Raw genomic sequence first — 19405 nt, 5'->3', positions numbered from 1 at the left:
TTCTCCTCCCACCAGGACAATGGCTGTGCATCTCCAACCCTCCTCTCCTCCCCCAAGTATCTACTGGGCGCCTACTGTGTGCCTCACACCCTGCCGGGTGCTCCTCCTGCCTCCTGGGGGAAGGGTCCCCGTTCGGACCCACCTTGTAACAAAAAGGCAAACCTGTCAAAGACTGAACAGGCAGGCACCAGAGTGGTGAGGGCTTGGAGACCCAGAACCAGGTGAGGGGACCCAGCATGGTGGGGACATCCAGGCCACAGCTGCCCCCGCCCTATCCCTGCTCACACTCTCACATCCTCTCTGGCTCCCCATTGCCCCACGGCTCCCCTGCAGTCCTGGGCCGCTTCCTCCTCCTCCCACATGGATTCATATCGCCTAGAAGCTCAGAATGCAGCCTTATCTGGAAAGAGGATCTTTACAGATGGAATTAAGGTAAGTATTGAGGGCTGTATTAGGGTGGCCTCTAAACCCAGCAGGGGTGTTTCAAAGACACCCACAAAGCAGAAGGTCACGTGATGATGGAGGAGCGGTGGCGCGATGTGGCCACAAACCGAGACACTAGGGATTTCTAACCCTGCAACACCTCGCCTCCAGACCAGCGGCCTCCAAAGGAGAATAAATTCCTGTGGTTTAAGTCATCCAATTTGTGGTCCTTGGTGACAGCAGCCCTGGGCACTAGGTAAATGGGTCACTGAGCCAAATGCTTCCCTAGTCTTACGAAAGGGTCCTATCATACAATCCCCCACCCAGGGTGGAGGGAGGCTGCGGTGAGAGGAACGCTCAGAGCTGGAGTAATAAATGTCCACTCTGATGGTCACTCAGGAATTTCTGGGTTGTGTCCACTGCTCCAGGGCTGGAGGTGGGGGTCCCTTGGAGGGGAGCTGGGAGAAGCCCTGCAGCGGGCTACCGGGTCCCCCTCTGTGGGCTTCAGTTTCCCCCTTTGCACTGGGTGACCCTCAGGGTGGCATCAGGACGGGCCCACGCAGGGCTGACCCAGGCTCGTCCCTTTCTCTAGAGAACACGCGGAGCTGCTCTGGATTGTTTATTTCCCATCGGGGACAAGGAGGGCAGCGTCTGGGACCCCTCTCAAAGAGGACATTTGCCCCGCCGCCCCGTGTGTCAGCTCCATGAACCGGGGGATCCTCAAGTCCAGGCTGCGGTGTGTCCCCAGGTGGCTTCACAGGACAGCTCACAGTGGCCTGCAGAGGTGGTGAGCGCCTGTCCCAGGCAACCCCCATGCCCCGCCCCCGGTCATCACGGTGCTCTGTGCCTCTGGGCCTGTCCCTGGGACCACCCCCAGGGAGGGCTCAGTGGGGACAGAGAGCCCTCAGGTCCTGTTGGGTGCAGCCACTGCGGCAGCAGCGCCTTGCGGGGTTGGTGGCCACTTCCCGTCGGCGGCGGTGAGAAGCCGGGAGCAGGGCCCCGGGGCCGGGCACTAGCGCAGTGTCCCCGTCCAGCAGCAGCCCGTGAAGGAGGTGTCTTCCCGCCAGCCACTGCAGCAGCTCACCTGGGGACAGAGCAGAAGTCAGCAGGGAACGGGGGTCCCAGAGGACACCCCACACTGTGTGCACCCAGCCGAGGACCCACCAGAGGCTCCTCATGCACAGGGAACAGGGAGTGGCTATGTGTGGTGGCACCGCCTGTGATCCAGCAGCTCAGGAGGCTGAGGCAGGAGGAAAGTCAGTTTGAGGCCAGCCTCAGCAATTTAGTGAGGCCCTGTCTCTAAATAAAAAATAAAAGCCTGGCGCTGTAGTGCGCACCTGCCATCCCAGCACTCAGGAGGCTGAGGCAGGAGGATGGTGAGCTCAAAGCCAACCTCAGCCAAAGTGAGGTCCTGCCTCTAAATAAAATAGGGCTGGGATGTGGCTCAGTGGTCAAGTGCCCCTGGGTTCAATTCCCGGTACAGAAAGAGAGAGAGAAACTGGCTTGCTTATTTGGGGCCCCTGCACACACAGGAAGCTGTTTGTTCCGTCATCCACTCTCATGCCCACACTTACGTCCCCAGCTGTACATGTCCCCACCTGCGTGCCCCAAGCCCGACCCAAAGAATGTTGGGCTCCTGGAGCTGCAGATGGTGCTGGTTCCCCAGCAGGTCCAAGACCTGGTCAGAGATGGAGCCACACACTCCCCAAGGTGCAGAGTTGGTGGGGCCCCTCCAGGTGCACACGTGTGCAGGAAGGGGACACCCAGGGACCCAGCACCCTCTACACGAGACTCAGGGACAGAGTAAGGAGGAAGAGGCACAGAGAAGGCAGCAAAAAACCAAGACGAATATTTTAGGGCCTGGGGATGGGGCTCAGTGGTAAAGCTGGTGCCCGGCAACCCCAACACCACGACAATGACAATAAAAAAATATAAAGCAATAACCCTCCCATGTACACTGGGGACTGAACCTGGGAGCTCTAGCCCTGAGCCACATCCCCAGCCCCTCTCTTATTGTTTTATATAGAGTCAGGGTCTCCCAGCGACTCCGGAGGCTGAGGCAGGAGGATCGCGAGTTCAGAGCCAGCCTCAGCAACTTAGCGAGGCCTTGAGCAGCTCGGGACACCTTGTCTCAAAACAAAAATCTTTAATACATCAAAATTAAGGGGGAAATTCATCAAAATCAAAATGTTGTTATATACAGAGCGTCCCACCCGCGCACTGGAATGTCCTGCTCTCCTGCGCCCACGGTCCCCACACCCGCAGGGGACCCAGCCTCTGGCGACTTTCACCGCTGCCCGCCTGCACCTGTTCCACCCAGGCATCCCCGAGCGCAGTCCCCGCCCGTCCCCACCCGTCCCCACTCACGGTCGCCGCCTGGCGCCGGCTTCCCAGCCTCGGGGGACCAGCGCGGGCCCCCGCACACGCGCACCAGCTCGCGCACGAAGTGCTGCCCGCACAGCTTCTCGCGCGCTTCCAGGGCGAGCGCGGGGCCCATCGCCAGCACCAGGGCCGCGAACAGCAGCGCCAGTGCCCGGGCGGGCAGACGAGGGTCCATGGTGGCAGAAGACGCCCAGCCCCACCGGGGACTCTCCCCTTATAGGGCCTGGGCCGCCCCAGCTGGGGGCCCTTGGAGGAGGAACACAGCCTTCCCGGCGGGGCCAAGGTCAAGGGTGGGATCAGGGCCTGTGTGAGCAAATGAATGCACCCGACCTGGGTCAGTCCCCGAGAGACAGACAGACAGAGACAGATGGACAGCAGACAGAGAAAGAAAGGGGGAAGCCAGCCAGCATGGGGGGCTACGGGGTCTCCTGAGCTCAGCAGCATTCAGACACTTCCTGTCCCTGACACTGCACACGTGAGGAAACGGAGGTCCACACAGGGACCCCAGGCCTGTCCAAGGCCCCAGGGGACTGAGCAGGGCCTGGGTTTCCTCCAAGCCCCAGGGCGGGGGTCTCCACACACAGGGTCTCCCAGGAGCCAGGCTGGAGACGGGCACAGTCCGTGTGTCCTGGGCCTGCCCAAGGCCCAGGGGGTGGGTGGGGGGAATCTTATGGTTCCCTTTTGCCAAAGAAGGAAACTGAGGCTGAGAGAGGGGAGCTGGATGGGCAGCGGATTGGCTCCCTCCCAGAGCAGCCCCCTCCCTCCCTCCCTTTTCCCATCAAATCGGGGCCTTGCTGGGGCTGAGAGAGCAGGGATGGAGACCTCTGAGGTCCTTGGTCTCTGCTTCTAAGTCTCTTGGCCTCCATCGGTTAGCCTCCCTGTCTCCCCCCTTCTCCTTCTCTGTGTCATGGGGGCTGGCCCGCCCCAGCTGAGGCTGGCCCCATCCTGGTAGCCTTGCCTTCTGCTGTCCAGCCTTGCCCTCTGACCCCAGAGCAGGCTGTTCCTTCCGCCCCCCAGGAACCTGTAATCAGCTCTCCCAGGACGGTCTGAGCCAAGGCCGGCAGCTGGGCTGGAGGGGAGGAGGCCTGTCCTCTGGCCAAGGTCTCCCCCACTTGCCCTCCTCCCCAGTCTGGCCCAAGAATCCCACAGTGGACCCCCAAAGTGTCCTGGCCCACAGCCCTGTCAGACCCTCAGACGCCAAGTACACCAACAAATCCTCCTTCCCACTGAATCCTTTATTCATTCAACAAACACTCCCAGACTCCACTGTGTGCCCACCCTGAGCGAAGACCTCAGCTCAGGCCCCAAAGAGCCCCCCATGTCAGTAGTTGGACTGGAGAGCAGGACAGGGCCGGCGCAGCGTGTGTGGGGGCCACACAGAAGGACATGACAGCTGGGGTTTTGAGAGATGAATAAGAGCTTCACAGGGAGGCAAAGTAACAGAAAACCCTTCAGATAAATAAGAGTGACGGGAGCATAACCCGAACCAGACACCTCCTCACCAGCCTCAGGAAGTTGCCTCTACCACCAAAGGGCCAGTTCTGCCCTTGCAGAACTGAGACCAGAGAGGAGAAGCAACTTGCCCACCCTCACACAGTAAGTGGGGGAAAGGTGGGCTCCAAAACCTGGGCTCTTCACCTCCGTACTCTGAGCCCCTTCACCCTTGGCATGCTGTTCTCTCTGCCAGGAATGCTGTTCCTTCTCTCAATTGCCTCAAAAGTTCCCACCAGGCTCTCATATCATCTGTTGTGTGACCTTAGAGGGTCAGGACAGAAAGGGTCCTACTGACAGGTAGGGAAACTGAAGTCCAGGGACACTCAGGCATGGCTAGGGGGACACTGGAACCCCAGCCTCCCGTCCCCTTACTCCATCTGGAACAGACACAGGCTCTGTCCTGCAAACCCCAAGCAGGACAGCATCTCTCATCCTTGGGTCAAAGAGCAATGCCCTCGCCAGGCGCCGTGGTGCACCCCTGTAATCCCAGTGCTCTGGAGGCTGAGGCAGGAGGATCATGAGTCCAAAGCCAGCCTCAGCAACTTAGCAAGGCCCTAAGCAACTCAGCGAGACCCTGTCTCTAAATAAAATACAAAATAGGGCTGGGGATGTGGCTCAGTGGTCAAGTGCCCCTGAGTTCAATCCCCAGAACCCCCCAAAAAGCAATGGCTGAGATCATATACTTAAAGTTACATCGTATCCACTTTGGGAAGAAGAAAGGAAACTCAGGGCCACACCAAGAAGGGATGGGAAGCCAGGAGGGGCTTGAATTTTGTCCCTTGCATCTGCGGGCAGGGCTCAGGAGCCATCTGCCGTGCATCTTTACAAGTTTCTGGGGCCACCAGGCTGCTGACCAATGTCATCTGCCCCAGGAGGGATCTTCATGAAGCAGGGGACCCTCCCAAGGCCTCAGGGGACCAGAGAGGGGCAGTCCTCTGCCTGAGGTCACACGGAGATCTGAGTTCTGGAGATATAAAGAGGATGGGGAACAGGTTTGCCCTTGGGATGAGCCAGCGGAGAAGGCGTAGTTCTGACGCCCTCGGCTGCTACCCCCGGTTTCCACTCCACAGCACGTCCAGCTGGGGACCCAGGACACTGAAGGTCGGCCGGTCCTGTGGGCTCAAGGCCCAGCACAGCTTCATAAGTTCATGAACCTGAAAGGACGGGAGTACAGTGGGATCAGGCCCAGGCAGCTGGAAGGACGAGACTCCCATTCAGTTTTAAAATAGAAATTAATCTCCATCCCATTTCTCCTCCCACGGCTCCCAGTGGATCCCTGCCCTGAAGCCCTCCTCCTAGTATCTCCCCCCGCACACCCTCTCATGTTTGCTCCACTTAGCCACTCCTACCTCTGCCTCACTGTTATCTAAACGCACCAAGGTCATTCCCACCTCAGGGCCTTTGCACCTCCTGTATGTACACTGGGATCCCTTCTCCCATCTGTACCCAGGGATGGGCTTCTCCTCCTCTGTCAGGCATCACCCCCTCTAACAGGACCTCCTGGTGACCCCATTCCACCATTCCTCCCTGTTTATCTCTTCCAAGGTTTTTGTTGTTTGTTTCTTATGTCAAGGCGCCCATGCCCACCAGGTGCTCCTGTTCACTTGAAGACAGAGAGTATCTGTCTCTTCTCTACCTACTGAGTCCCCGGCACCCACTCCAGGGTCTGGCACACAGTTGGCATTCAATGAATGGTGACCTGAGTGGATGAATTTGTGCATGACCACCCACGTGTCTCACACATACAAGGTCGTAAACCGTGAGAATCACCATCACTCATGAAGCACGCACAGGGGGCAGGGCTCGGAGCTGGGCTCTTGTAGGCACTGCCTAGTCTAAGCCTCCCTCCCCAGGAGACCTTACTATCCCCATTTTGGAAATGAGTAAACTGAGGTTCTGATGAGCGTTTGTGAGCTGCCACACAGGGCGCCAGGGGCTACCTCGGGGTCAGGATCCCCTCCAGCCGCACAGCCAGTCCCAGCTGTCAATCAAGAGACACGGCGGTGGGGAGCTCGAGACCCCGGAGCGCTCACCTCACGGGGACAGGCGGAGGGCGCCGGCAGCCTCTGGCCCTCGGCCAGGAGCTCCAAGAGGCGGCAGAGGGCCGGGGCATCTCGCTCGCACCCCATCATTCGCAAGAACTCCTGGGACCAAAAGGGAGAGCCCGCGTTGGGGACGGGCCATCCACGAGGGGGGAAGGGGCGGCGGGTGGGGGGCTGGGGGTCTGCCGCAGTGAAAGGGGGAGGGAAGGGGGAGGGGCCGCCCGTGGGTGTGGGTGGCAGGAAGGGGGTCCTCCCCACGGGGCCTAGAATTAGGGGATCCCAGCAGAAGGCAGGATGGGGATGGGCCACCAGGGAGCGGGGTGCGGACGCTGCTCACGGCGGAGGGGCTGCAGCTCTTGTCGCTGTAGGTGAAGAGCTCGTAGAGGACGACCCCGAAGCTCCAGACGTCGGACTGGCGCGAGAAGACGTTGTCGGAGAGGGACTCGGGGGCGTACCTGGCGGGGGAGGGGGGACGGGAGTTGAGATTCGTGGGGGGCCGAGGACGGACGCGAGACAGGGAACTGCCAGCGTAGGTGGTGGCTCGGAGGCCAGTGGCGCCCCGCGGTCTGGTTCCCTGACTGGAGGACAGGAGGGTTCTCCGACCCCACCTGGCGCCAGGGCAAGGCCAGGCGCTAAGCGGCGGGAGAGGACGGAGCCAGGACCCTGAGGGGTGGGGGCTGAGCCAGGTAGGGAGGAGGGGCGGGGCTAAGGCTGGAGGCCCGGCCAGTAGAGGGAGGAGGCGGGGCCAGTGTTTACTGGTGGGCGGGGCCATGGTGGGGCGGGGCGGGGCCTGGGCTGGGGGCTAGAGATGAGAGGGGGAGGAGCCTCTGGTGGGGCGGGGCGCCGCGGGCGGTGGGCGGGGCTACGGTCAAGGGGCGTGGTCGGTGCCAGGTAGGGGCGGGGCCGGGCGCCCAGGGTGGGTCCCTACCAGAAGATGGGGCTCTGGCCGGGCTCGCGAACCACGTAGTAGTCCTTGTCGAGCGGCAGCAGCTTGGCCAAGCCGAAGTCGGCGATCTTGACGTGAGCCTCGTTCTCCACCAGGATGTTCCGGGCCGCCAGGTCGCGATGCACGCAGCGGCGGGAGCCCAGGTACTCCATGCCCTGCGGGTGGGCGGCGTGCACTTGCCGAGGGACCCCAAACTGGGTCGGAATTCGACCCCACCCCGACCCAGACCCCAAGCCAGAGCCTACCCCGGACTCCTGGGCTCGGCTCTGACAGAGCCCAACTCGACCCCACCCCGCAATCCCACCTGGATCCCAAACTCCGCCCCTCGGCCTGCACCCCACCCGATGGGCCCCGAAGGTCCTGGGGTCGCTCCACCCTCACTCCCGCCCCCCACCTTGCAGATCTGCGAGGCGTAGAGGAGGAGGCGGCTCGAGTCCAGGCGTGCGCGGTGCCTCTGCAGAAAGTCACGCAGGCATCCGCTGGGCAGGTACTCCATGACCAGCCGCAAGCTCTGGCGACCTGCAGAGGGTGAGAGGTGTCGCCGAAGGCCCACCGGCCCTGACAGCTCCCCTGGTGTTTTTGATTGTTTTTTCAGTACTGGGGATGGAACTCAAGCCTTTTACATGCTAGCAACCACTGTAAACTGAGCTACATCCCCAACCTTTTCTACTTTTATTTTGAGACAGGGTCTCGCTCAATTGCTGAGGCTGGGCTCAAACTTTGGATCCTCCTGCCTCAGCCTCCTGAGCAGCTAGGATTAAAGATGCACCCCACCACAGCCGACCTCCCACTTTTCCTTGTGTCCTGTTACCTCAGTGTTGCTGTCCACAAAATAGGAACAGCAACAATGGTACTTCTCTTGAGCACCTTCTACAACATACATTGATACATTTAAATCTCATAATAGCTCGTTTTTCAGTTGGGAAACCGAGACTCGGGTTGAACGGCCTGCTGAAGGTTTTGCCCGGCTGGTAAGGGGCAGAGGCAGGGTTTGAACCAATGTCCATCTGAATCTAGATTACCAAACGTGAATCGTTCCTGGTTGGCATTCTGAACCCACATGAAGTAACAGCAGGAGTAGGTGCAATTGGAAGAGCTCCCAGAGGTGGCTCACCGGGGCCATAGCTGACACCACGGTACTTCACAATAAAGTCACTGTGCATGGCTTTGAGGATCTGGATCTCCCGCTGGAAGTCCCTCTGCTGATCTGGCCCACTGTGCTGCAGCTGCTTCACAGCCACCAGGGCGCCCGTGTTGTCACCCAGCGGGTCATAGCGGCACAATTCCACATTGCCAAAGTTGCCCTGGGGAGAGACAGAGCTGGTATCCTCAAGCCTGGGGTCTGCCCTGCCTCCTCAGTCCAGCCCCCTCACCTTTCCCAACTGTGAGATGTACTTGAGGTGTCTTTCCTCAAAGATCGTGGGGTCCTGGCAGGCATAGAGCTGGGCACCACTCCACAGCCCATCGCGGGGTGTCAGGGTACCAGGGGTTGGGTCTGAGAGGAGCTCATAGTCTAGGGTCACAGAGAGTGGTGAGCGGCACATTTCATTCTGGCGGCACCTAAGCTGATCTGCTGTGTAACTGCAGATCTGCACACTACCCGTCTCTGTGCACTATGGCAAGGCAAAGAGTACCTCGTGGGAAATGGAAAGAGGCACCTTCTGGCCAAGGCAGCCCCCTTGCCCAGTGCACATATATGGTACAGACCCAGAGGGGCCTGGTGAGACCCCATTGCCCATCTCCTATGAGATCAGAATTTGAGTGAACTGGGACCGACGCAGGAGGTGTTCTGGTGCTCCTCCAGTTCCGGTCATTGGAAAGCCAGCTGGGTAGATTCACAAAATGCCAAGTGCCTATGGATCTGGACACTAAATATCCAGTGAGTTGAACTTTGAATTAGGGGCCTGTTTGTTATAGCAGACCTCATGGCTCATGCTGACTGTGAGCAGTCATCACCGACTCCAACCTTGCCAGGCACCTGGGAGGCTCCGAATGCAAACCATGCTCCTCCCACTGGCCCAACTGGACACTGCAGCCCCACCCACTCTGCCCACCCCGCCTGGTACCTGAAGTGATGAGGCTGTTGAGGTCCCGGATGACAGCTCGGAAGGAGGGCCTCTGGCCTGGCTCGTAGGCCATGCACTGCTGGATCAGCAGGGCCAGCTCTGTCCACTTGGGGGCCGGCAGCTGCTGCCGGTCCTCATAAAACTTGAGTTTCTGAGGCAGGGAGGAGAGGGCGGTGACCCCCAGTCCATCCTCAGGATCCCCCCACCTGAGTCCACCAACTTCCCGGAGCTGAACTTCAGTCCAGTGGGAGTGCTGACCTTGGGGGGGTCCAGGTGGTTGAGGGGCATCGGGATCCCGCTGAACACCTCCCAGACTGTTGCACCAAACCCCCACTTGTCGGCTTCCAAGCCAAGCGTCTGGGTCTCCTGGAGACACTCGGGGGCCACCCAGGGGATCCTGTCAGTGAGCACTGAGGGACAGGGACAAGGTCAGGGGTCACTGCCGTGGAGGTGACCTCTGTGCTCCTGAGTGGGCCGGGCACAGGGAAATGCAGGAAGGATCTGATGAGCCACGTTCTGCCTGGCAGACTCCTGCACAACCTCCAGAGCCCACTTTCTTAAGCACTTACTTTCCAGGCTTAGCACAGTGGGGCTGACACCAGGGTCACTCAGCTTGATGAAAGGCGAGCTCCCGTCAGCCCCCTCCCGAGCCAGGAGCACCTTCCGGGCTGAGACGTTGCCGTGAGGGAGGCCTTTGTCCTCCTGAGTGGGCGGGGCATGGGAAATGCCAGCCAGGGTTTGATGAGTGAATCCTGTTTGGCAAACTCCTACACACCCTTCAAAGCCCACCCGCTACAGATCTGATGGACTCCGGCAACCTCCCCAGACTCCTGGTGTCCTGTCTTGGCTCCTCTAACCCACCTGACTGTGTCCCTCCCCCTCTCAAAAAGCACCCCACCTGTGGCTCCCCATTGTCTCCCCACTGGTCCAAGCCAAAGCCCTCAGCCTGCAGTTAAGACCCTTGCTCACGTTTTGCATGAGGTTCTCTTTGACATCCCACCCAGAGCTCCTGCCAACGCAACTGGAGCGCACTCACCAGGTAGTTGAGGGCGTAGGCCAGCTGTTTGACCACCTGCAGCTTCCAGCTGGCTGGCACCAGGTGGCCATGCTTGCGCAGGTAGGTGTCTATGGCTCCCAGGAGGACGAATTCCTGCACCATGATGCCTGGTGGCAGCGGGAGCAGGGTGAGGGAGGTGCGCAGTGATGGCAGGCTCCGCCCACCCCTCTCTGTGGGAGGATCCCTAGCGCTGGCTCCGCCCACCTCCTTCCCGCCCATCCCCACCCTCTCCTCACCTCGGGTTCCGAGCCTCTCCTGCCCTCAGAACTCTGCCTCATCCCCCCCTTCTCCATCCTCGCCCTTGACTCTCTGAAAGGCCCCCTACCCAGAAGGGTCCCCTGAGCATCCACAGTGCCCTTTCTTGCTCTGTCTGTCACCTTCCAGGCCGCGTGCCAGCTCCTGGCACACACCAGACTCCCGAAAAATAGCTTCTCAGCTGAGCTACTGGAACCCAGGGCCAGAGAGGTTATGTGGCCGTGCAGGGCAGCACAGCAAGGACACAGCTCACTGAGGTGGAGACCAAGGTCCGTGTGACTCGAGATCATTCTGGAGACTGGTGGGAACCTGGTGGACCCTGGGGGCCAACTGGGGGCTCAGCTATGGCTAGTGCTGCCGCTCCAGAGCTGAGTGGGGGTGAGGAGCGGCCAGGGCTCGGGGTGCCTGGGTGGGGCGCGGGGCTCTCACTGTCTCCAGCCATGCACACGCCGTGGAGCAGCACCAGATGCGGGTAGGACACTTGACTCATCAAGCTCGCAGCTTCCAGGAAGGACTGGAGAGGGCGGGAAGGGGGAGGAGGTGCATGAGTTCCTTGGACTCTGGGATGGAACCGAGGACCCCGGACTTAGTGCTCAAAAACCCGCACCAGGAGAACTGGCCACAGGCCTCCTTTGGCCCTGAAGTTCACCATCAATGCACACAACACTTGATGATGATTTTCTGATGGGGAGCGGAAGTCCCACTCTCATCTACCTTGAGTCTCTCACACAGAATTGGGTTTGAAAAGAGCTTCAACTTTCCTCTGTGTGTCCAGCCCCTGCTGATGTCCACTGCATTGCTCTCCTCTCTGGCCAGTTGGCCTCCTCACGCCTCCTTAGCCATGCACTTAGCCATCTGTTTTGTTTCCTGGGCTGGCCTTCAACCCCTGGGCGCAAGGGATCCTCCTGCCTCAGCCTCCTGAGCAGCTGGGACCGCAGGGGCGCTTTGGTTGCTTTCCAGCCTTGTGTGTCTTTTAAGCTCTCCGAATCCAAGGCCCTCCCTCCCTCCAGCCAGCCCTGGCCCCAGCATCTGTCCCCCTGGGCTCACCTCCATGCAGTTCCTGTGCTTGGCGTCCATGACCTTCAGGAGCACCTCCGTCGCCCGGGCCTCCCCGTCCACAGCCTCGTGGCGACATCCCCGGTAAATCTTGGTGAAGGACCCGTGGCCCAGGTTCTCATGCTGGAGCAGGGGGCAGCAGGAGAGGCCAGTGAGGGGCTCCTGTGGGGCCCCGCTCCTGGCTCGGCCTCTGCCCCGTTTGGCAGATGGGGAAACGGAGGCTGGGGAGGTTACAGCCCGAGGCTGCGCGGGACAGGCGGACCTGAGCTGAGTCTCTGGTCCCCAGACTGAGGGAGCCCCCCACTTCCTGGGACCCTTACCCACTCCAGGCTGTCAGCAGGGATCTTGTGGAACGTCATCTGATTCAGCTTATGTTGGGACTGGGGCTGAGCAGGGGAGGTGGAGGGTGGGCCGCAGCCCCTCCGGACCACAGTCAAGTTGGTCTTTTCTATGGGGGGGGAGACAATCAGAGGTCAGAGAAAGGTCCCCAAGAATCAACGTGCTTTCTTAGTTTGGGGTCCTCTGAGATGAAGACTCAGGGGACACAGTTTATTTGAAAGGAGATCCTGAGAAGGGGTCAGGGATGTGAGCAGGGAGGAAGGAGCCCTTCGGGGGTGTCACCAGAGCACCGACTGGTGTTCCTACGGAGCTGTCCCTTCAGAGGGGTTTGTCTGAGCAAAACTCTTTCCTCTTCTTGTCACCCACAAGAGGAAGGAGACGGAGAGAAAGTACATGCTACTGGTATCACGCAGATCCAGCTGTGCCTGGATCCACCTGTACCTGAAGGCTGAACGCTAGCCCAGGGGCCAAGAGACCACCCGGACCTGTGGTTTCTGCCACTTGTCACCACACAAGAGTTGTCACAGGTGTAGAAAGTCAGGGCTGCAGATGGATGGCCCCGCTCAGGGGAGAGGGTGGGCTCACCTTTGGGTCTGGGGGTGCAGCAGGAGCTAAGCTGCAGGGCAACTCCATCGACGTGAAGCCCGCCGTCCCAGCAGGCTGCCAGCAGCTGCCGAAGGCTGCTGTGAGGACGGCCAAGGCCGACCAGCGACACGGTTCCTACAGGGTCTCGGCGGATGAGGCAGCCCTTGTAGTCAGGGCCGAGGGGTGTCTGCAAAGGGGAGAGACCCTGAGTGGGGGCTGGGCCACACTTCCCCTCCTCCCTCCTCCCTCAGCTCCGGCCGCTCACTGGGTCTCCAAGCCTTTCCCCTTCCCCCAAGAGCCAAGGCTCGCTCAGTTCAGGTGGAATGTCACATTCTCCAGGCAGCCCGCTCTGGCCTCCTGGCCCCAGGAGGTGCACCAACCTGGACACACACAGTGAGGAGGAAGCTGTCGAAGTCCTGGGGGCTGCGCCGCAGCACGTAGGAGCCGGGAAGTGAGCCCCCTGCCTTGAGCTTGTTGATGGCAAAGTCCAGGCTGAGGGAGGGCGGAGTGAAGGGGGAGGACACGGAGAGGGAGCCCACGGCAGCAAGAGACAGAGGGCCGCCGAGAGGCCAGACTGGGTTTGAATTCTGATCCTTCTGAAGCCCTGGACCCTCATCAAGGAACATTCTCCCGGCCCCCCCCCCCCCCCCCCCCGCGTAAGTCAGCAGAGGACTTCATCTGGGAGGTTAAGGAGAGGCTGTAGGTGAACCCAGGCATCAGGGCCTTTCCAGGAAATGGCCCTGGGGTCCCACGGGTCGGAAGCAGGAAGCAGGAGAGAGGCTGCCCTTGGCAGCAGAAGGCAGATCCTCATGGAGTGCCACCTGTGCGTTTTGAGCACCTGACCGCTGGTCCAGGGCTCCTGAAAATCTGGGACATTGAGGGCCCAGAAGGGGAGTGACCCTGAGCTGGCCGGCAGGGGTGAGTCCTTACGTGATGGGGCCATAGCACTGCTCGGCCACTTCCTCCAGCAGCCGTGGCGGTGCCACCTCCTTGCAGAAGAAGTGGCGGGAGTCGCAAATCAGGCGGAAATAACCGTCCACCAGAGCCAAGAAGGACAGCGCCTCGGGCAGCCCCGGGAACTCGGCCTCCTGCGCAGAACCCCCATCAGCGCTCGGTGCAGCCCCGGGGTCCCGTGTCCCTGCCGCTCTGGGGAAGTGTTAGGGCAAGGGGTGCTGTACCCACCAGGATCTGGTTGTCTGTCCTGGTGATAGTGACCAGGCGGTGCTCCCCGGCCGGGCCAACCCGTGGGGCTTGCTTGATGCTGATGTCCACGATTTCTGGAAAGTCACAGAAGGGCTGGAAGACCTGGGAAATTGGGAAAGGGCTGAGGCTGGGGGTCTCAGTCTCTCTTGGAAGCCTGGATCCCACCGACCATGCCCATCCTGGCCTCTCCCCTCTACTTCTCCCTGCCAAGCCCCGCCTCCTCCCGTCCTTGGGTCCCTAGCTCTTGGAGCCCCGCCCCTTCCCTTAGTCCCGCCTTTTTCCTGGACCCTCTGTTAGCCCTCTGGCCCCGCCCACCACTAAGTCCCCTCCCCTTCTCAGCTCCTCCCATTCCATTGCCGCCCCTGGGTGGCCCCTCCCTCACTGTTTAAGCCCCGCCCACCACCACTTGCCAATGGCTCCAACCCTGCCCCTCCTGAGCCTCGCCCACTTTCCCACCCTCCTTTAGGCCCCGCCCCTGACCCCGCCCCTCGTCGGCCCCTCCCTCCCAGCTGGTGCAGGTGCAACCCGGTCCAGTGCCAGCGCGCACCTCCTGTGCTGCCGGACTCCAGGAGATGCCGCTGCCACCAGCCACACGGAGCAACCCCTGCCCATCCTGGCCACCCGCGGCCCCGGACAGACCGACGCGGAAGGTCTCGGTGGTCCCAGCAGGGTCCAGCCGCTCCAGGTCCATGATGTACTTGGCCATGAGCGAGTGCCGGTCCGCCTGGCAGGCCGCCACACGGCGCAAGGCGCAGCGCACCGTGGTCCGAATACGTCTCCGGGTCACGAAGCTCAGACCCTGGATCAGGTCGCGCAGGCCAGGCGGCAGGCAGGCCTTGTAGCTGTGGGGGTTGGAGGGGAGCAAGGTGGCCTACAGCATGGGGAGGGGTCCTCCAAGGTCACACACAAACCAAGCTTTAGGGGCAATTGCAGCCTCCGTGGGGACACGAGGCAGACAGGGACACATTCGTGAACACAACTGAGGCAGGCAGGACCTCGGTGGGGGGGAGGCCACTGGCATCCACTGGACAAACAAGGACCTCACAGGTCTCTGAGCTCAGGAGGAGAGACCTCCATCCATCTGGAGCCCTGGAGGGGGGTACCGAGTTCATGGAGACTCTTGAGTCACATGGACACACAGGCTGGTCGGGGAGCCCCACTGGGGGCTGGGCCCTGTGGGGGCCACGTTGGCTCCTTGCCAGGCTCAGCAGAGGCCTCACCTGACGGTCTTCAGGAGCTGGGCAGGCCGCTGGCCCTGCTCACAAGCCATCCGGGCCACGTCCAGCACGGCCAGGCTGAGACACTCGCCCTGCTCCTGGAGGCTGAGACCCACGTGCAGGCGCCCACTCAGCAGGTCACTGCGGTGCTGGGGTAGGCCACAGTGAAGGTCAGCAACCACTAGCCACTAGCCCATGTCACCCTGGGATCCCACCTCTGGGTTGAGCCCCGCAGACTCCCACCTGGGCAAAGAGGTGTTCCAGGACGGGCAGGTCCAGGATGGCACTGGCCAAGTCCTTGCGTAGCCCAAAGCGATGGCACTTCTCCAGCCCAAACCAGTTGGGAAAGTAAAAGCTGCGTGAGAAAGGAGAAAGCCCTGGGTAACGGGCAACCTGGCCTCAGCAGGATTAGGGTTTGGGGTGCTGTAGCAGACTTGGTCAAGGCTTCTCAGAGCCCAGGTCGTTTACCCTTGCTTTGCTGTGTTACCTTGAGCAAGTGAACCACCCTCTCTGGCCTCCTTAGCCTCATCTATGAATTGGGCTGTGATCATGTCCTCAAAGTTCAGGGAGACAATAAAATGTTATGATCCCTGGGGCTGGGAGGGGCTTCTTACCGCAGTCTGTAGACTAGGACTTGGGTGCCCGCATCTTCCACAGAGAAGACGTGGCTCGGAGGGAACCAGCAAGACAAGTCCTCCGTGGCCAAGGCAAAGAGTGAGTGGTACACGGGCAGGATGCCTAGGAGAGGGCCGTGAGCTCCCTCCTGAGCACCAGGGCTGCTGGGCCACCCCCACGCAGGCTCACAGGGCTCTATCTCACCTTCAGCTAGGACACGTCACTCAGCCTCCCTCGAAGCCCTCCCCAACTCTGTGCTTTTCTTTCTTTCTTTTTGGTACCAGGATTGAACCCAGGGACACTCGATCACTGAGCCCATCCCCAGCCCTATTTTGGATTTTATTTAGAGACAGGGTCTCCCTGAGTTGCTTAGGGTTTCCTAAGTAGCTGAGGCTGGCTTTGAACTCGAGATCCTCCTGCCTCAGCCTCCCAAGCTGCTGGGATTACAGGGGTGAGCCACAACGCCTGGCTGCCCTCTGCTTTCTTTTATCTCAAAGGATGACCAGCTGTTCTCACGTGCCATCACACTTCAGAGTCTCAAATGTCCATCCTCCTCCTTGACCAAACTCCTATTCATCCCTCAAAGCCCCAGCTCCAGGGCTGATCCCTGTAGGCAACTATTTCCTCTCCCAGTCTGGGCCCCACACAGCCCTGTCCTTCCCTCTAACCCAGTCCTCTAGGGATCCACTCACCACTGGCCTTGGCAGCCCGCACACACAGTTCCTCAGCCGAGTGGTCCCCAAAGGAGAAAGACAGCCTCTGAGGAGGCCCGGGACCCCGAGGAGGCAGCAGCACGTGGAGCGCACCAGCCTCCGAGGAGGAGAGGCTGCAGGAGCGCTGGGAGATCAGGGGCATCTCCTCACTTGGAGGTGCCATGGGTGCAGCCTGCCTGGGGCGCTTAGTCCTCTCCAGAGGGCTCAGGGCTTCTGGGCGGGGAGGGCAGAGCTGGAGAGGGACACAGTCAGGAGAAGGAGCTGATGGGCAGGTGTGGAAGGAGCCATCAGCCCCGGTGAGTGCTGTGCTGGGGCTGGACACCTGGGTCCGGGTGGACACCTGTCTGCAACCAGCCCCGCCCCGTCCTGCCCCGGGGCAGCTTGAGCAACCAATCACAGCTGTGCAGATTCGCTGGACCAAAAAGCCAAGGGCTGCTGGCTGTGCCTGTGGGGTTTAGAGGGATAGGGACGGCCATCCTTCCTTGTGGGTTTGAGGTCACCGCTGAAGGATTCTGCACCTGGTGCCCCATGTGCCCTGGGGGTGGGTCCAGTCAGGTGACAACTGACAGTGCTTTCTGGGTCTTCTCTGCCTCCCTCCCCCGTGTCAGGCTAAATTGCCCAGGGGGTCCTTGAACTTGCAATCCTCCTGGGTCAGCCCCCAGAACTGCTGGGGTTGCAGGCCTGCGCCACCGTCCCCCACCCCATGCTCCACGGGGCTCCCATAGCAAGAAAGCTCCTTGGATGGGCCCAGGAGGAAATCGACCCCCTCCACCTCCCAGTCTGTGGTTCCTTCCTGCGCAACCGCCTCAGCTCAGGGACCCCAACTGGGCGGGACAAGGGGTGGAGCTTTGAGAAAAAACACAGAGGTCTTCAAGATGGACTGCAACTGACCTGAGGAGACACCCAGAGAGAACCTTGGGTTAAAAAAAAGGTTTTTTGTGTGTATGCTCCAAAATAACGGGGGGCCCCCGCAGGGCAGGAAACGGGACACAGCATAAATTATGTTTTAACACCCCCATAATATAGCCTCCTGCTGGGGATGCGTGAAGCCCCCAGGCTCTGGATTCAAATTCCAGCCCTGCCGTATTTCGTCCTCATGGACTCAGTTTCTCAAGCTGTAAAATGGGCCGAACCCCCTCCAGTCTCGGGGAGGTGACTGGCTGGACCCAACCCAGGCCCACAGCGAGGACATGGTGGGACAGTCCTCCACGCCAGCCCAGGGAGTGTCCAACAAATGCCTGTCCACTGACGGGAAGGACACTTGGTCCAGTGGTGTGGTGGGTACCATTTTGGCTGGAGGCTTGAGGAGAGCGAATGTTCTCCAAGGGACACCCCAGTGTCACCAGAGGCCAGCATCACAGGGCCTCCTGGACACAGTACTGTTGTTTTTGAAATAAATCTTAAGATATATATATTTTTTTCGCATATTGAAAGTAAAAAAGTAAAAGTCACAGGTAAAATTTGGGCCCAGAAAAATGCCCCTCTTTTTAACCCCGGAGGTCCCCTGTCAGAGCCAGGCCGCCCTCTAGTCTCGGGCGGGCTTGGAGTGGGGGCTGCGACCTTGGCCCCCTGGGGCCCGGCGCATGCGCAATGCCTCCTGCAGGGGCGCAGGGCTAGAATTGGGGCGCTCTTCTAGGCAGGACCACGCGGGGACCCCAAGAGCCAGAGATGCACTGTCCCTGGAGAAGAGGCCCAGCCGCCGCTGCTCTGGAGCCTGAGGACCGGGTCTCCTAGGCTTCCTCAGTCCCTCCACCAGCCCAGCCGTCCCCAGCCACCACCGTCCCCCCAGGGGTGGCCAGAGCCTGTGGCCCCGCCAGCTCTTACCTGGCGGTGGGAACCCTGGACTAAGGAAGGCCGAGCGAGGCCGGGAGGCCAGGCAGGAAAGCCCCACTGGCTCCTTCCTGTGCGGGCCCCTTGGTTTCCTGAGCCTCTGTCATTTACTGAAAGTCAGAGCCCTCTGTGGGGGTGGGGGAGGGGAGGCGGCAGGGTCTGGCCAGGGAGGGGCAGAAAGTTCCAGAACTCCGCAGGGGTAGCCCTTCTCAGTCCAGCTGCTGGAGAGCCAGACTCGGGGGAAGGGGCGACGCACAGATGGGGCCCAGGTCATGTCAGCGGGTCGGGGGGCCCCAGGTCCACTCGTGGCTTAGCCGCTGGTGCTGGGGTTTACCCACGGGTGACGAGTGTGGCCTGGTGCCCAGTAGAACTGATGGGCACCTAGGGAAGGGCAGGGGCTGGGTTTCCCCGGGAAGGACACAGAGGCCCAAGCAGTGTCAAGCTCTCCTCTGAGGTGCTTCTCTCGGGAGACTTCTTAATACTCAGCCACTTCCCCATCATTCCCTGGACTCTGGCCCTAGAAAGACAGGGGGACAGCCCTGCCCCCTCGGGGTCGGCAGCCTGGCTGGGAGGCAGCAAACCAGGACAAGCCAAATTATCCAGGATAGTAAAGGCGTGGTGACAGGAGAGACAGACGCAAAGGGGTCCCGACTTGAAGCAGGGCTAAGAACTGGCCCGAGAAGGGGTACCCGGGAGGACACAGCCAGGGCAGAGGGGGGTTAGCAGTTCAGGGGGACAGCCAGGAGACCCCTGTGGGAGGCCGGGGTGTCAGCAGGAGCCAGATCCTGGGACTTCAGGGTCTTTAGGAGAAGGTGGATTTTGTTCTAAGAGTAACCAGGAGGGGCTGGGGATGTGGCTCAAGTGGTAGCGCGCTCGCCTGGCATGCGTGCGGCCCAGGTTCGATCCTCAGCACCACATACAAACAATGATGTTGTGTCCGCGGATAACTAAAAAATAAATATTAAAAAAAAAAAAAAAAGAACTTAAAAAAAAAAAAAAGAGTAACCAGGAGCCACAGGAAGGTACAAAGCAGGGGCTGGTGACATTCACTAGAGCCTTGAAGCCACCTTGAGGAGGAGGGGCTAAGCCTGGGCAGCATCCAGGTAAAGAGACCCCTGAAATCCCAGTGACTTGGGAGGCTAAGGAAGGAGGATCACAAGTTCGAGGCCAGCCTCAGCAACT

At 60.5% G+C, this 19405-nt stretch overlaps 2 protein-coding genes across 5 annotated transcripts; both read right to left on the bottom strand.

The window, feature by feature from the left end:
• Positions 1–1108: 1108 nt before the first annotated feature.
• Positions 1109–2980, bottom strand: Insl3 (insulin like 3). 2 transcript variants are annotated; one of them, XM_046437249.1, is made up of 2 exons: positions 2791–2980; positions 1109–1507 (listed from the first exon to the last, which is right to left on the bottom strand). In XM_046437249.1, the coding sequence occupies exons 1-2, from the start codon at positions 2978–2980 to the stop codon at positions 1308–1310; spliced, it is 390 nt and encodes a 129-aa protein (XP_046293205.1). In that variant the 3' UTR covers positions 1109–1307. The 2 variants fall into 2 exon arrangements, 1 of the variants encoding a protein (XP_046293205.1); XR_006850243.2 differs by lacking the exon at positions 2791–2980 and adding an exon at positions 1588–2692 and having other exon boundaries at positions 1396–1507.
• A 1039-nt stretch (positions 2981–4019) lies between these two features.
• On the bottom strand, positions 4020–18349 carry Jak3 (Janus kinase 3). Of its 3 annotated transcripts, none has more exons than XM_046437208.2 (24): positions 18218–18349; positions 16373–16625; positions 15680–15803; positions 15309–15420; positions 15069–15214; positions 14396–14690; positions 13828–13950; positions 13576–13733; positions 13026–13137; positions 12646–12832; positions 12042–12169; positions 11713–11844; positions 11095–11179; positions 10390–10517; positions 9923–10055; positions 9612–9763; positions 9354–9504; positions 8661–8800; positions 8402–8591; positions 7682–7806; positions 7270–7442; positions 6679–6796; positions 6333–6443; positions 4020–5453 (listed from the first exon to the last, which is right to left on the bottom strand). In XM_046437208.2, the coding sequence occupies exons 2-24, from the start codon at positions 16554–16556 to the stop codon at positions 5346–5348; spliced, it is 3315 nt and encodes a 1104-aa protein (XP_046293164.1). In that variant the 5' UTR covers positions 16557–16625; positions 18218–18349; the 3' UTR covers positions 4020–5345. The 3 variants fall into 3 exon arrangements, with proteins under 3 accessions (XP_046293164.1, XP_046293165.1, XP_046293166.1); XM_046437209.2 differs by having other exon boundaries at positions 16373–17284; positions 18218–18324; XM_046437210.1 differs by lacking the exons at positions 15680–15803; positions 18218–18349 and having other exon boundaries at positions 16373–16486.
• Between the last annotated feature and the right edge of the window lie 1056 nt (positions 18350–19405).

Source organism: Marmota monax, unplaced genomic scaffold (assembly GCF_021218885.2).
Source record: "Marmota monax isolate L192 unplaced genomic scaffold, Marmota_monax_Labrador192_F-V1.1 WCK01_AAM20220418_F8-fsc00021, whole genome shotgun sequence".
NCBI lineage: Eukaryota > Metazoa > Chordata > Mammalia > Rodentia > Sciuridae > Marmota > Marmota monax.
This window is presented reverse-complemented; position numbering and strand designations above follow the sequence as displayed.

Bases quoted from the DNA above. Each gene is read 5' to 3' on its own strand.
- Insl3 (XM_046437249.1), bottom strand. From the start codon at position 2,980: ATGGACCCTCGTCTGCCCGCCCGGGCACTGGCGCTGCTGTTCGCGGCC. The intron at 1,508-2,790 runs GTGAGTGGGGAC...CTCTGTCCCCAG, and splicing joins GCCGGCGCCAGGCGGCGACC to GTGAGCTGCTGCAGTGGCTG.
- Jak3 (XM_046437208.2), bottom strand. From the start codon at position 16,556: ATGGCACCTCCAAGTGAGGAGATGCCCCTGATCTCCCAGCGCTCCTGC. The intron at 13,138-13,575 runs GTAAGGACTCAC...GCCCTCCCTCAG, and splicing joins CAGTGCTATGGCCCCATCAC to CCTGGACTTTGCCATCAACA. The intron at 9,505-9,611 runs GTCAGCACTCCC...TCCCTGCCTCAG, and splicing joins ACCACCTGGACCCCCCCAAG to AAACTCAAGTTTTATGAGGA.